This window comes from Salmo trutta, chromosome 3 (assembly GCF_901001165.1).
Source record: "Salmo trutta chromosome 3, fSalTru1.1, whole genome shotgun sequence".
Classification (NCBI taxonomy): domain Eukaryota; kingdom Metazoa; phylum Chordata; class Actinopteri; order Salmoniformes; family Salmonidae; genus Salmo; species Salmo trutta.
The window spans coordinates 13396245-13411365 of NC_042959.1; the positions used below are offsets into that span (position 1 = coordinate 13396245).

At 43.0% G+C, this 15121-nt stretch overlaps 1 protein-coding gene across 1 annotated transcript in view; it reads right to left on the minus strand.

Annotated features, from left to right (window-relative positions):
• Positions 1-14910, minus strand: part of LOC115168483 (glutamate receptor 1) — a gene marked incomplete in the record, with an annotated part of 136381 nt that extends 121471 nt beyond the window's left edge. The window contains 2 exon segments of the mRNA XM_029723817.1: positions 14229-14361; positions 14611-14910. Coding sequence (XP_029579677.1) covers positions 14229-14361; positions 14611-14692 — 215 coding nt within the window.
• Positions 14911-15121: the final 211 nt, after the last annotated feature.

The window sequence follows — 15121 nt, forward strand, 5'->3', positions numbered from 1 at the left end:
ATGCAATGCTCCGGACCTTGGTAAAGAGTGTGATACAATGTGTTTAACACCCCTGCTTTGAATTGACAACACAGTCTGATTCACACCAGCCACATGCTTATATTTGTTATATAGGGCCCTATAAAATCTATTAGATTTTTTTTGCCTGATTCTGCTTTTTCCCAAATTTGGTTTTCTACGTTTTGTTTTTCCAGGTTTGCGTTATTTTCAGTTTTCACTGAAAAACAATTACATTTGATGTTTTAAGTCCACAACAATGCTTGAACCACATCAGGAGACCACTTTTGAGGTCTGAAAAAAATCTACATACCTGGATTTCCCAACAATGCAAAGATAGAGAGAAAATAGAGAAATAATAGAAAATTAATAACATGTAATAATAAAAGTAATAATAAATACACAATGAGTAATGATAACTTGGCTGTATACACATGGTGCCAGTACAGAGTCAATGTGCAGGGTACGAGGTAATTGAGGTAGATATGTACAATAACTAGGAATAAAGTGATTAGGCAACAAGATAGATAATAAACAATAGCAGCAGTGTATGTGATGAGTCGAAAAAGTTAGTGCAAAAAGGGTCAATGCAGGTAGTCCAGATAGCTACAGTGCATTCGGGAAGTATTCAGACCCCTTCCCTTTTTCCACATTTTGTTATGTTACAGCCTTATTCTAAAATTGATTGAATAAATAAACATCTGAAATCTACACACAATGAGACTCCAAATTGAGCTCAGATGCATCCTGTTTCCATTGATCATCATTGAGATGTTTCTACAACTTGATTGGAGTCCACCTGTGGTAAATTAAATTGATTGGACATCATTTGGAAAGGCACACACATGTCTATATAAGGTCCCACAGTTGACAGTGCATTTCAGAGCAAAAAACCAAGGCATGAGGTTGAAGGAATTGCCCGTGGAGCTCCGAGACAGGATTGTGTCCAGGGGAAGGGTACCACAAATATTCTGCAGCATTGAAGGTCCCCAAGAACACAGTGGCCTCCATCATTCTTAAATGGAAGAAGTTTGAAACCACCAAGACCCTTCCTAGAGCTGGCCGCCCAGCCAAACTGAGCAATCGGGGGAGAAGGGCCTTGATCAGGGAGGTGGCCAAGATTTTTTAAATTAAATCTTTATTTAACTAGGCAAGTCAGTTAAGAACAAATTTCTATTTACAATGACGGCCTACCCCGGCCAAACCCAGACGACGCTGGGCCAATTGTGCGCCGCCATATGGGACTCCCAATCACAGCCAGTTGTGATACAGCCTGGATTTGAAACAGGGTGTCTGTAGTGACACCTCTAGCACTGAGATGCAGGGCCTTAGACCGCTGCTCCAATCGGGAACCCGATGGTCACTCTGACAGAACGCCAGATGTTCCTCTGTGGAGATGGGACTCGAGGCAATAATCGCTGCCAAAGGTGCATCAACAAAGTACTGAGTATATTTTTCATAAATTAGTTTTTGCTTCATCATTAAAAATGATTTAATCAATTTTAGAATAGGGCTGTAATGTAACAAAATGTGGAAAAAGTCAAGGGGTCTACTTTCTGAATGCACTGTATTTGGTTAACTATTTAACTAGCTATTTAACATGGTGTGATGGCTTGGGGATAGAAGTGGTTCATGGTCCTGTCGGTTACACACTTTGTGCATCGGTACTGCTTGCCGTGCGTTAGCAGAGAAAACAGTCTACTGTATGACTTGGGTGGCTGGTGTCTGACCATTTTTAGGGCCTTCCTCTGATACCGCCTTGTATAGAGGTCCTGGATGGCAGGGAGCTCGTCACCCCCAGTGATGCACTGGGCCGTACGCACTACCCTCTGTAGCGCCTTGCGTTCGGTTGCCAAGCAGTCAAGATACTCTCGATGGTGCAGCTATATAACTTTTGGAGGATCTGAGGGCCCATGACAAATCTTTTCAGCCTCCTGAGGGGTAAGAGGCATTGTCGTGCCCTCTTCATGACTGAGTTGATGTGTTGAACTTGAAGCTTTCGACCCACTCCAATACAGCCCTGTCAATGTGAATGGGGGTGTGCTCGGCCCTCCGTTTCCTGTAATCCACGATCGGCTCCTTTGTCTAGCTGACATTGAGGGAGAGGTTGTTGTCTTGGCACCACAATGCCAGGTCTCTGACCTCCTTCCTATAGCCCTTCTCATCGTCATCGGTGATCAGGCCTAACACCTTCGTGTCGTCAGCAAACTTAATGATGGTGTTGGAGTCGTGCAATTGTGGGGGACCACACAATTGTGGGTGAACAGGGAGTACAGGAGGGGACTAAGCACGCACCCCTGAGGGGTCCCCAAGTTGAGGGTCAGCATGGTGGATGTGTTGTTGCCTACCCTCACCACATGGGGGCAGCCTGTCAGGAAGTCCAGGATCCAGTTGCAAAGGGAGGTGTTCAGTCCCAGGATCCTTAGCTTAGTGATGAGCTTGGAGGGCACTTTGGTGTTGAACGCTGAGCTATGACCAGCATTCTCAAATAGGTGTTCCTCTTGTCCAGGTTGGAAAGCGTGGAGTGCAATAGCGATTGTGTCATCTGTGGATCTGTTGGGGTGGTATGCGAATTGGAGTGGGACCAGGGTGTCTGGGCTGATGGTGTTGATGTGAGCCATGACCAGCCTTTCAAAGCATTTCATGGCTGCAGACGTGAGTGCTACGGGTCAGTAGTCATTTAGGTAGGTTACCTAAGTGTTCTTGGGCACAGGGACTATGGTGGTCTGCTTGAAACATGTTGGTATTACAGACTCGGACAGGGAGATGTTGAAAGTGTCAGTGAAGACACTTGCCAGCTGGTCAGCACATGCTCTGAGTACACAGCCTGGTAATCCGTCTGGCCCTGCAGCTTTGTGAATATTAACCTGTTTAAAGGTCTTACTCACATCGGCTACATATGCAGGATTTACCGTGAGTGCAGTCTCCGTGAATGTCAAACACGCTATAACGCTGATCATCTGCACTACGGATTGAATCGAGCCATTAAGCTCCAGCCTCAGCCCCTCTCACCTCAATCCCACAGCCCAGTTGAGACACACCATTCTTGGGCACGGTTCTAGCCCTGTGGGGGTGGTTGTGGTGCTGGTAGTGGTGGACGTAGTGTGTAGGGAATACAAACCAAAACCTGTCTCACTCTCTCTTTTTCCAGTTCCCCACTGTGAATCCCCCTCTGTTCCCCTATCCCGAGAAGAGTATTTTTAAACACAAAAGCTCCCGCCCTCTTATTCCTTCCACATGGTTATTAATAAATATTTATGCCTCTAACTCCGTAGAGTGATGGCTTTGGATGAGCTGCAATGAATAATACATTAAATGCATCTGATGAAGTGCCGTCTCCAGTAATTGTGCCTGTGTGTGTGTGTGTGTGTGTGTGTGTGTGTGTGTGTGTGTGTGTGTGTGTGTGTGTGTGTGTGTGTGTGTGTGTGTGTGTGTGTGTGTGTGTGTGTGTGTGTGTGTGTGTGTGTGTGTGTGTGTGTGCCCTCCACTAAGCAGTGATCATGCAAACAGACAGGGCACTAAGCAGAGTGTAAGCTGTGATGGAGGAGAATCCACAGCAGTTTCTCTGTTTTCAATCCTAAACTCCACACACACACACTCTCTCTTTCTCTACACATCTACTCCCAGAGCTACCCAGAGGGACGATGCACATCACCACCACACTGCAACAGAAGAAGAGGAGTGGACTGTCTCTCTAGGCCCCAGGCATCACACTCTATGATAATACCCATATACCACGGTAATAATTGGGGCTGCAAAGGGTTAGAAACTTTCTGGTAAATTTCAGTAATTTTTCCATGGGAAGTTAAGCCCGGGAATTTGGGGAATTTTGCTTAAATTCATCAAAAAAAGTTAGGTTATGACAGTGAACCTTTTTTGTGGGATACACATAAGGCAATTCTAGGTCTTGTGGCATATTTTGGTTAAACTATCCCCAATTCAATGGATTGCAACCCTCTGCATGCACAGTGCATTCTTCCATCACATGTACAGCTGATTCTCAAGATCTTGCACACTAATGAAATGCTATTGAGCACACACTACTACACTGTGAGCCAAGGACTACATGCTTTCTGGTAAGTTTTGATTACAATAACTAGTAAATAGTAGCCTAAAGCAAAGTGTGTTTAAATAATTTCTAACTTTCTTTCTAATTTCTAAATTTCTAACAATTTCGCCTAGTTAGTTTTTGCTACCATGTGGGTTTTAGCTTGCTTGAGAATGCTAAATGAAGGTGTGTTAATTCACCTGTTTCCATACATGTTTCATTTTAAAACATGTATCTTACAAAGGAGTTGTTTCATTTAAATGCTTAACTATTTATCTGTACATGGAATTGTATTTGGGTTTTTTTACAATTTTTTTTATAATCTTTACAGGAAAATGCCACGGGCACTATCTGATGTGTGGAGATATCTAAGGTTAAATTAAGGCATTAATTCCAAATGGTTAAGTTAAGGTTTAAGGTTTTGGATACGGTTCAAACTAAACGAGTGTCTAGCCCTGGGATTGAACCTGCAACCCTCAGTGTCAGAGTTCGCAGCTTACGCCCATCCACCACCCCCTTCCACAATGCCCACGCAAAACACAAGCCTACTTGGGGAGATTCTCATTTGGGCAAAAGATTGTCCTCCATCCTCTCTCCTCCGTTCACTCTCCTTTGTGACATAGAAACCGATAAGTGATCAAGGATTGTGTCAGTTCATTAGCAGACGAACGGAAGAGTGTCGTCCCCTCCTCGATAGCCACCTTTCATCGAGGATGCTGATGTGAATCCTACTGTGGAAGAGTTTAGAATTTGTCTTTTTATTTTTTTATTTAGGCAAGTCAGTTAAGAACAAATTCTTATTTACAATGACGGCCTACCAAAAGGCAAAAGGCCTCCTGCATGGACGGGGGCTGGGATTAAAAATACAAAAATATATATGACAAATCACACATCACGACAAGAGAGACAGCAAAACACTACATAAAGAGAGACCTAAGACAACAACATATCTGCCAGAGGACCCTCTCATTTCCCTCTCATTTCAAGCAAGTGCATTTCCCTCCACATTCACACTCCTCAATTAAATTTGACCTTTTTCAAAAGGAGGCGAGGGAAGACGGAGGAGAGAGGACACAGGAGGTGCACAAATCTAAATGATAAAAGGCATTGATGATAATAGTGCTCACCATTGCCCCTAGTGGCCGGTTTTGACGTCATCTCCTGACGTCTTGCTTAACTGGACAGTGTACTTGAGAGAATTCTCTGCTCTGTCATCCCAGTGACATCATCCCAGCACTACAACATTCCATCTCATGCAGTACAGTACTGAAGTAATAATTCCAGTGTGACCAATAGGTCAGAGGTTCTCAAACCGCCCCCAGCCGTTTCACAATGTTCTTGTAGCCCTGAACTGGAGAGGTTTGAGAACCTCTGCTCTAGACCAGGCTATAATACTGTAGTACTAATTCCTGTTGGTCCTCTAGACCAGGCTATAGTACTGTAGTACTAATTCCTATTGGTCCTCTAGACCAGGCTATAATTGTCACTACCTCTACCGAAGGTGGCTCCTCTCCCTGTTCGGGCGGCGCTCAGAGGTCGTCGTCACCGGTCTACTAGCTGCCACCGATCCCTTTTTCCCTTTTCGTTTGGTTTTGTCTGTCCTGTGTTTCACCTCTTTGAGTTAGGTTCATTAGTGGGTTATTTAGTCTCGGCCTACCAGGTTGGGTTCGTGCGGGATTGTTTTGTTTTACCTGTCGTGGTTTTGGGGTTGCATTATATTTTCTTTGTCTTATGTGGACTGGCGTTTCTTTCTGGACTGCGCTCCGGCCCTTTTGGGTGGATTATTTCCTCTGGTTTTTATGCCTGTTCATGGAGGTTTGGACTCAGGAATAAACCCTCTGCTAGTGCATATTTGGTCTCCTGCACCTGACTCCCCCCTCCCCACAACTCCTAGAGAGTATTGACAATAATACTGTAGCACTAATTCCTGTTGGTCCTCTAGACCAGGCTATAGTACTGTAGTACTAATTCCTATTGGTCCTCTAGACCAGGCTATAGTACTGTAGTACTAATTCCTGTTGGTCCTCTAGACCAGGCTATAATACTGTAGTACTAATTCCTGTTGGTCCTCTAGACCAGGCTATAATACTGTAGTACTAATTCCTGTTGGTCCTCTAGACCAGGCTATAATACTGTAGTACTAATTCCTGTTGGTCCACTAGACCAGGCTATAATACTGTAGTACTAATTCCTGTTGGTCCTCTAGACCAGGCTATAATACTGTAGTACTAACTCCTGTTGGTCCTCTAGACCAGGCTATAATACTGTAGTACTAATTCCTGTTGGTCCTCTAGACCAGGCTATAATACTGTAGTACTAATTCCTGTTGGTCCTCTAGACCAGGCTATAATACTGTAGTACTAATTCATGTTGGTCCTCTAGACCAGGCTATAATACTGTAGTACTAATTCCTGTTGGTCATCTAGACCAGGCTATAGTACTGTAGTACTAATTCCTATTGGTCCTCTAGATCAGGCTATAGTACTGTAGTACTAATTCCTGTTGGTCCTCTAGACCAGGCTATACTACTGTAGTACTAATTCCTGTTGGTCCTCTAGACCAGGCTATAGTACTGTAGTACTAATTCCTGTTGGTCCTCTAGACCAGGCTATAATACTGTAGTACTAATTCCTATTGGTCCTCTAGACCAGGCTATAGTACTGTAGTACTAATTCCTGTTGGTCCTCTAGACCAGGCTATAATACTGTAGTACTAATTCCTGTTGGTCCTCTAGACCAGGCTATAATACTGTAGTACTAATTCCTGTTGGTCCTCTAGACCAGGCTATAATACTGTAGTACTAATTCCTGTTGGTCCTCTAGACCAGGCTATAATACTGTAGTACTAATTCCTGTTGGTCCTCTAGACCAGGCTATAATACTGTAGTACTAATTCCTATTGGTCCTCTAGACCAGGCTATAGTACTGTAGTACTAATTCCTGTTGGTCCTCTAGACCAGGCTATAATACTGTAGTACTAATTCCTGTTGGTCCTCTAGACCAGGCTATAATACTGTAGTACTAATTCCTGTTGGTCCTCTAGACCAGGCTATAATACTGTAGTACTAATTCCTATTGGTCCTCTAGACCAGGCTATAGTACTGTAGTACTAATTCCTGTTGGTCCTCTAGACCAGGCTATAATACTGTAGTACTAATTCCTGTTGGTCCTCTAGACCAGGCTATAATACTGTAGTACTAATTCCTGTTGGTCCTCTAGACCAGGCTATAATACTGTAGTACTAATTCCTGTTGGTCCTCTAGACCAGGCTATAATACTGTAGTACTAATTCCTGTTGGTCCTCTAGACCAGGCTATAGTACTGTAGTACTAATTCCTACTGGTCCTCTAGACCAGGCTATAGTACTGTAGTACTAATTCCTGTTGGTCCTCTAGACCAAGCTATAATACTGTAGTACTAATTCCTGTTGGTCCTCTAGACCAGGCTATAGTACTGTAGTACTAATTCCTGTTGGTCCTCTAGACCAGGCTATAATACTGTAGTACTAATTCCTATTGGTCCTCTAGACCAGGCTATAATACTGTAGTACTAAGTCCTATTGGTCCTCTAGACCAGGCTATAATATTGTAGTACTAATTCCTGTTGGTCCTCTAGACCAGGCTATAATACTGTAGTACTAATTCCTATTGGTCCTCTAGACCAGGCTATAGTACTGTAGTACTAATTCCTGTTGGTCCTCTAGACCAGGCTATAATACTGTAGTACTAATTCCTTTTGGTCCTCTAGACCAGGCTATAATACTGTAGTACTAATTCCTGTTGGTCCTCTAGACCAGGCTATAATACTGTAGTACTAATTCCTATTGGTCCTCTAGACCAGGCTATAGTACTGTAGTACTAATTCCTATTGGTCCTCTAGACCAGGCTATAATACTGTAGTACTAATTCCTGTTGGTCCTCTAGACCAGGCTATAATACTGTAGTACTAATTCCTATTGGTCCTCTAGACCAGGCTATAGTACTGTAGTACTAATTCCTGTTGGTCCTCTAGACCAGGCTATAATACTGTAGTACTAATTCCTGTTGGTCCTCTAGACCAGGCTATAATACTGTAGTACTAATTCCTATTGGTCCTCTAGACCAGGCTATAATACTGTAGTACTAATTCCTGTTGGTCCTCTAGACCAGGCTATAATACTGTAGTACTAATTCCTATTGGTCCTCTAGACCAGGCTATAATACTGTAGTACTAATTCCTATTGGTCCTCTAGACCAGGCTATAATACTGTAGTACTAATTCCTATTGGTCCTCTAGACCAGGCTATAATACTGTAGTACTAATTCCTATTGGTCCTCTAGACCAGGCTATAATACTGTAGTACTAATTCCTATTGGTCCTCTAGGCCAGGAGATTTGGAGAGGAAGATCTTTTCTATCCTCTTATTGATCTGGATGTCTTTGTGTGGCCCCAGTCCATTGATCAGACCTGGCTCTCTCTCTCTCTCTCACACACACACACACACACACACACACACACACACACACACACACACACACACACACACACACACACACACTTCCTTGAAAATCCCTCAGAGAGAAGAGAAATTATGCAGCAGAAGATTATAGTGACAACATGAATCTGCTTAGCTATGGATTCCAATTAGATGTTGTGATGCTAGAACTGGTTGGTTTGGTCAGTCATAGAAATAACATTACTAGAATAGATCATTGTGGTAATCATATTGCTAATAGTATTTATTTTGTATCTCTATGTGATCACTTAGAAGGATACCCGAAAAAAACAGAGGCTTCTTTTTAGCATAATATGTATTACAGTTATGAAGGAATTGTTATTTTATTAATGTAGTTTAATTGTAAATGTTTATTTTGTCATACATGCTAGCAATTCTTATTACAAGTATTTAATTGTAATGTAAAATTGTATTTTGTTTACAATATCTCTTCACCAGATAACCAACGTTAAAGCAACACCTCACCGACATATTAATTCAACACCACACTGGAGTTATGACCTAATGGCTGCAGGAGATTTGACATGAAATCAGCTATTTATGCCTCCACTCCGTCCCTGTTCTAAAGCCAGTCAATAGCAGATTATGGTGATGTCAACGCTAACCAAGGGGAGACTGACTAGTACTCTCTCTGTTTGACTCAAGGGATCCATTCCACTGCAGTTATATTTAACCAGGGAAACACGTAGAAAGAGAGTCAAGCTAGATCTTCCTATGAACATGTAGGCTACACACACAAACACACACACACACACACACAAACACACACACATATAAGACACACACACACATATAACACACAGACGAACAAACATACACACACAGGGCGCGCACACACACACACACACACTGTCGATGACTCAACAGGAGAAATACATCATAGTTTCCTCAACGTCAGCCATTTTCCTTCTACACCATCTATTCTGTTCTGTGTCTACTCTCACCTTTACTAGTTCACCCAACACCCAACTGTTAGACTCCCTTGTGCCCTACTCTGTCTCCCCCAGCAGGTGTTGAGGAGGGGGGATGCAGATGGTGAGGGGTGAGGGTAGGGGGAGGCAGGGGGAGGGCTGGAGGAAGTGGGTGGTCATATAGACTGCTGCCCATATCGCAACCTATTCCCTATCTAGGCCCTGTGAGCCTTGGTCAAAAGCGATGCACTAAATAGGGCATAGGGTTCTATTTGGGGTACAAGCCATACAGGCCTCAGCCCCGCTGATGAGTACCTCCCTCATCCGGAGGAGCTCCATTCATCCACAGGCACAAGGAGCCATTCAGCCACTGCCTCTAACTGCCTTTAACGTCATAGCCCATAACTGCCCAGGCTTATTCACACCCACACACACACACACTCAAACACACACACACACACACACATGCAAATGCACACACACACACACACACACACACACACACACACACACTCAAACAAACACACACACACACACACATGCAAATGCACACACACACACACACACATGCATGCAAGCAAGCACACACACACAGACACACCCAGACGCACACACACACTGACAGATGAACAAATACACACACACACACATGCACGTATTCCACACACACACACACACAGATATGGACACGGATGAACTTTCATTCATACACACACTAAGTAGGTCATCATAAAGTCAAGATTTCAAAATGTATTTTAATGTTAACCTTTTCTACATCCTCTTGAAGCAAAAACACACAGAGAGAAATGTTGTCGCTGTCTTCTCTGCTGTATGTACATCACCTCTAACCAGAGTCACTGTTTGTGTTATTTACATGTTAGTCATTTAGCAGACGCTCTTATCCAGAGCGACATACAGGAACAATTAGGGTTAAGTGCTTAAGGGCACTTTGACAGATTTTCACCTAGACAGCTCGGGGATTAGAACCAGCAACCTTTCGGTTACTGGATGAACTCTCTAACCGATAGGCTACATGATGCATGTCACATCAAAGCCTGTCTGTCTCAGCTAACAGGATCTGATCTGTCCCTTCACGTTAGGGACGGAGAGAAGCAACGGAGCAGAGAGGAGCGAGATCACTGCTCACTCACCACAATCTGGGAATGTGTTGTCATCACAGCAGCTGCCAATACCCAGCTCAGCTCAAGGGTTGTTTAGCACAAAATAATTGTTTAGAAATACAAGTGGCCTTTAAAAGACTCAGACAAGTTAGGTTTCCATCCAACTGTTGACAGATTTTCATGTGAATATTCTCAAATCTGCTTAAAACTATATGTGCATTTTCCCACCAAAGATGTGTTTCCAATAAAATGTATTTGCTGCAGATAAAAGACTGTGTGTGATGATCTAATGCACATAAAAATACATTTTGTGGTTAAATTTACATGTACTGAATAAAAAATACAAGTGAAATGGGTTTCCATGGCATTTTCAACTCTACTGACCCAGAATGGTATTATATCGGGAGTGTGCCCACTCCGGTACGGCGACGTGCAGATCCAGTACTGTGTCAGCGCTGCTGGCTAGAGCGCACGTACAGCCAACATGATGAGATTATTATTGACAAAAGAACAAGATTATTTCAATTCAAACAGCAGTCAAGCATCAATGATCATGTCACCAGAATACAACCCTCGATATTTATCAGAAAGAAGCATCAAGCTCATCACTGTGCACTTTCACCACCCTGTGAAGTTAATCAGAACTTATTTCATCTGTAACCTAATAAACTGTATGCTTTCCACTTTCACCACCCTGTGAAGTTCATCAGAACTTATTTCATCTGTAACCTAATAAACTGTATGCTTTCCACTTTCACCACCCTGTGAAGTTCATCAGAACTTATTTCATCTGCAGCCTAATAAACTTCATGCTTTTCTGACGACATCGCATGACTCCAAGTTTACTTCCATATGATGGTTATTCTATCAAAGTGTTTCCACCGACATTTCTCGCAGAATTTATTTTACAGACACAAAAAGATCCCACCTCGTCTACCGTATTTTGTTTTGTCGACATTTGAGAAGTTTACCGAAACATTTTCTGTTTCCATCAGGCCTGTCGTGATGTTTTTTTATCCTGATAAACATGCTTTTTCTTCCCCCTCATGCTCTATGTGTGTGTGTGTGTGTGTGGTGTGGTGTGGTGTGGTGTGGTGTGGTGTGGTGTGGTGTGTGTGTGTGTGTGTGTGTGTGTGTGTGTGTGTGTGTGTGTGTGTGTGTGTGTGTGTGTGTGTGTGTGTGTGTGTAGCCTACCATGTTCACTTCTGGCTTCATTCACAGAGATACATCATTACTAAGGCCGTGATGGGATTATTTACCTTTCATTAGAGCGCAGTGTCTAAGACCATAGTCTGAGAGAGGAGGGTGAGGGGGGTGAGGAGGGTGAGGGGGGTGATGAAGATGAGGAGGTAACCCTTATTTGGAGTGTGAGGAGGGGGTAGTTCTTGTTAGATATCACTGGAGAGATGGATATGGACACTGACAGTAGGGTAGCCTACACCATGTCCCTGTCAGCCAACTGATTATCTACACAACGTCATCAGCTAAGGGTGGACTTTTAGAAGATCCTTCCCATATAAGTGTATGGAAGCAGGTCACCTATATTTCAAACGTATGGCTCCGTAGATTGAATGGGAATCCCTCATGTGCTGTTACGGTCATATTGCATTAGATATCATAGGTTACAGTCATATCGCATTAGATGTCATATATTACAGTCATATTGCATTAGATATCATATGTTACCTTCATATTGCATTAGATATCATATGTTACAGCCATATTGCATTAGATATCATATGATACGGTCATATTGCATTAGATATCATATGTTACAGTAATACTGCATTAGATATCATATGCTACAGTAATATTGCATTAGATATCATATGTTACAGTAATACTGCATTAGATATCATATGTTACAGTAATACTGCATTAGATATCATATGTGACTTAAAATACATCAACTGTTTCGTTTTTTTCTGATTGCCATTTCTTTTCAAAAGGGAACTGTATCTCTAAGAGGCAGAGATCAGAGATCAGAGATCAGAGATCTCAGGAAACGCATGACAAGTATGTGAAACAGAATAAAAACGGCCTTTAAATTCAAGTCTTGTCTCCGAGTAGGAACAAAACACAGAGACAACACGGTCATCAATGTCTAAAAACTCTGCCGGTGAAACTGAATGTCGCACTTCAAGCAGTCCTGAGGAGACTAGTGTGGAAAGAGAGAGTTGTCAGGGAGGAGAATGTGTTGTGTATGGTTCATCTGGAGCCAGCGCCCAGCTGCATCGGCCTGATGCCCGTTTTAAGGGTGTTCAGCATGGAGCACCTGGGATATAGCCTACCTTTAGACTTAGCAATTTAAGATTAAAAAAAGTAAACTCAAGGGCACCTTATTGTTTAAAATCCCAAAAGTGAAGGCTGGCACACAAAAATAAACTTAAATGCAGAAATGAAGTTATTTTTCGTGAAGTTATTTTTGCTTTTCAGCAGACGGGATAGATTGGGCTACCAGATCACCTCGATCTTTAAAACATGTTACGAAAACGCGTCATTGTCTGCATCTGTTAAAGGAAGGTGACTGTGACACTAATACTAAAACGATTAGGTTAAACATGATTTGATTTGGGCATCCAAGGGGCAGACAGGCGGTGCGATGACGACACGTGATCGATTCGTTGGTTGATGTACTTACAAGAGAGCAACGTCTCTGCTTGACCGGTGACAGCCATTGATCCGCAGTGCTTCGCAATAAACTATAAATCCTCCTTACGCGTCTGAGTGTCACCTTACACGCTCGCCCCCATGTAAGTGACCTCATCCATAAAGAATATGATGTCCAAGGGTGAACGAATGAAAGGTCTACGATGCAATATTTCTCCTACAGTGTTCCATTAATTAGAGCCCTGATTTAGACGTGTTCCTGAGACGCACAGAGACAACCTTCTGAACTTGACTGAGTCACGGCGGTTGGAGCCATTTGGTGGTATGGCGTTGTTGGCTAGGTTACTGTAATGAGAAAGCGAACCTGAGCCGCGCGCTTAACACTTTAATGAAACTAGCTGGTGCCAGCTGAAGCTAAACGAATACAAATCCGTCGCTAATTAGGAAAAGCGCTTTGTGGTAACAGGTTTCTCCTGAATGCCGGTGGGAAAGGGGGTTGGGTGATCTGCGCTAACGGCAGACAATATTTCAAGCGCAGGAAGCGCATGTTGGCTTGTGTAGGGGGAAGGGTGACACATCATAATACATGTAATATATATATATATATAACCGCTTTGTTGCGTCTGGTTCTAATGTTTGTAGCCTACATGTATACTACTGATATGGGTAGATTGTCAGAAAAAATCTGTTCACTGCACTGAGGTCTCTCTCTCGCTCACACAAGCACGCACACAGCCTCTGACGAGAAAGAGAGAGAAAGCAAAACAGATGGATCCACAAAAGCACACATTTTCGGACCCTCTTTACAGTGAGCGAATAACCAGCTGTAATTGCATATATGATATCTCCAACTATCAATGACAGACACATTTAAATAGTAGGACAATAATTTCAGGACAAGCTTTGGCCAGTGATCTCGTTGAGCAGGACAACAACAGATTGATCGTATGACTGACTAAATAACATATGAGGCAAACTAGGAAATAACTGGGAAGGATGGGTGGGATGAGGATAACAGAGACCGTGGGGAAAAGGAAAGACTTACAGGCATATGTCATGGAGAAGCTGTTGCCCATCTTGACCATATCCACCTGCGGCACCAGTTTGGGGATATCCTGATGGTGCGAGAGCGCGAACCGAAACACCTCATATTCGTGAGATTCGGTTGGGAATAGTCCCCCTATGAAAGATACAGAATCAACGGTTATTTATAAAACTTCTCTCTGCAAACTAAACGCAAACACAGAACAGATAAATATCTCTGGACTGTTGTATCGGCAAAATATGTTGAATACAACTTTAAAGCTTCGGAAAAGGAATATTTGTCCATACAAATAGGCTTATGCCAAGAAACCAAATGTGTAGCCTAAATAAATAAACAATTCAAATAATTTTGCCAGACTTCATTTTACGCGTGTTTTTCACCTACCTATATTGATGTTACTTGGAAAACTCGAACCCAAGCACATCCCCAGAAAACTGGTGTACAGGAGGGTGAAGCTTCGCTGCATATTTCCTTTTGCATTGGCGAAGAAAAAAGAGCCGAAATCCAAGCATAGATCTTTCCTTGGTGAGTTAGTGTATACCTCCTCTTCCCCACTCCTTTTTTCCCAGTTGCAGATGCTCTTACAAAAACATCCATCCAACGTCGAGAGAGAGCATGCAACTGCAGTCGCTGTCTTCTCTCTCCTCCGCTCTTTCTCTCGCGCGCTGCTGATGCCCGCTTGTCCTCGGCTGCTATGATACCGAGCGGTGACTTCAACTCCGGCCCCTACCTACCGAACGCACCCACGCCTCTCAGGCGACGCTGGGGGGTCTGTTTCTATGTTGTTTTATATACTTTGAATTGGATTGAAACTGTCATAATGGCTATGGTTCCTTGGTTCATCTAGTGTTTTATTAGTGTATAACGTTTTCTTACATCTGAATTTGACATCATT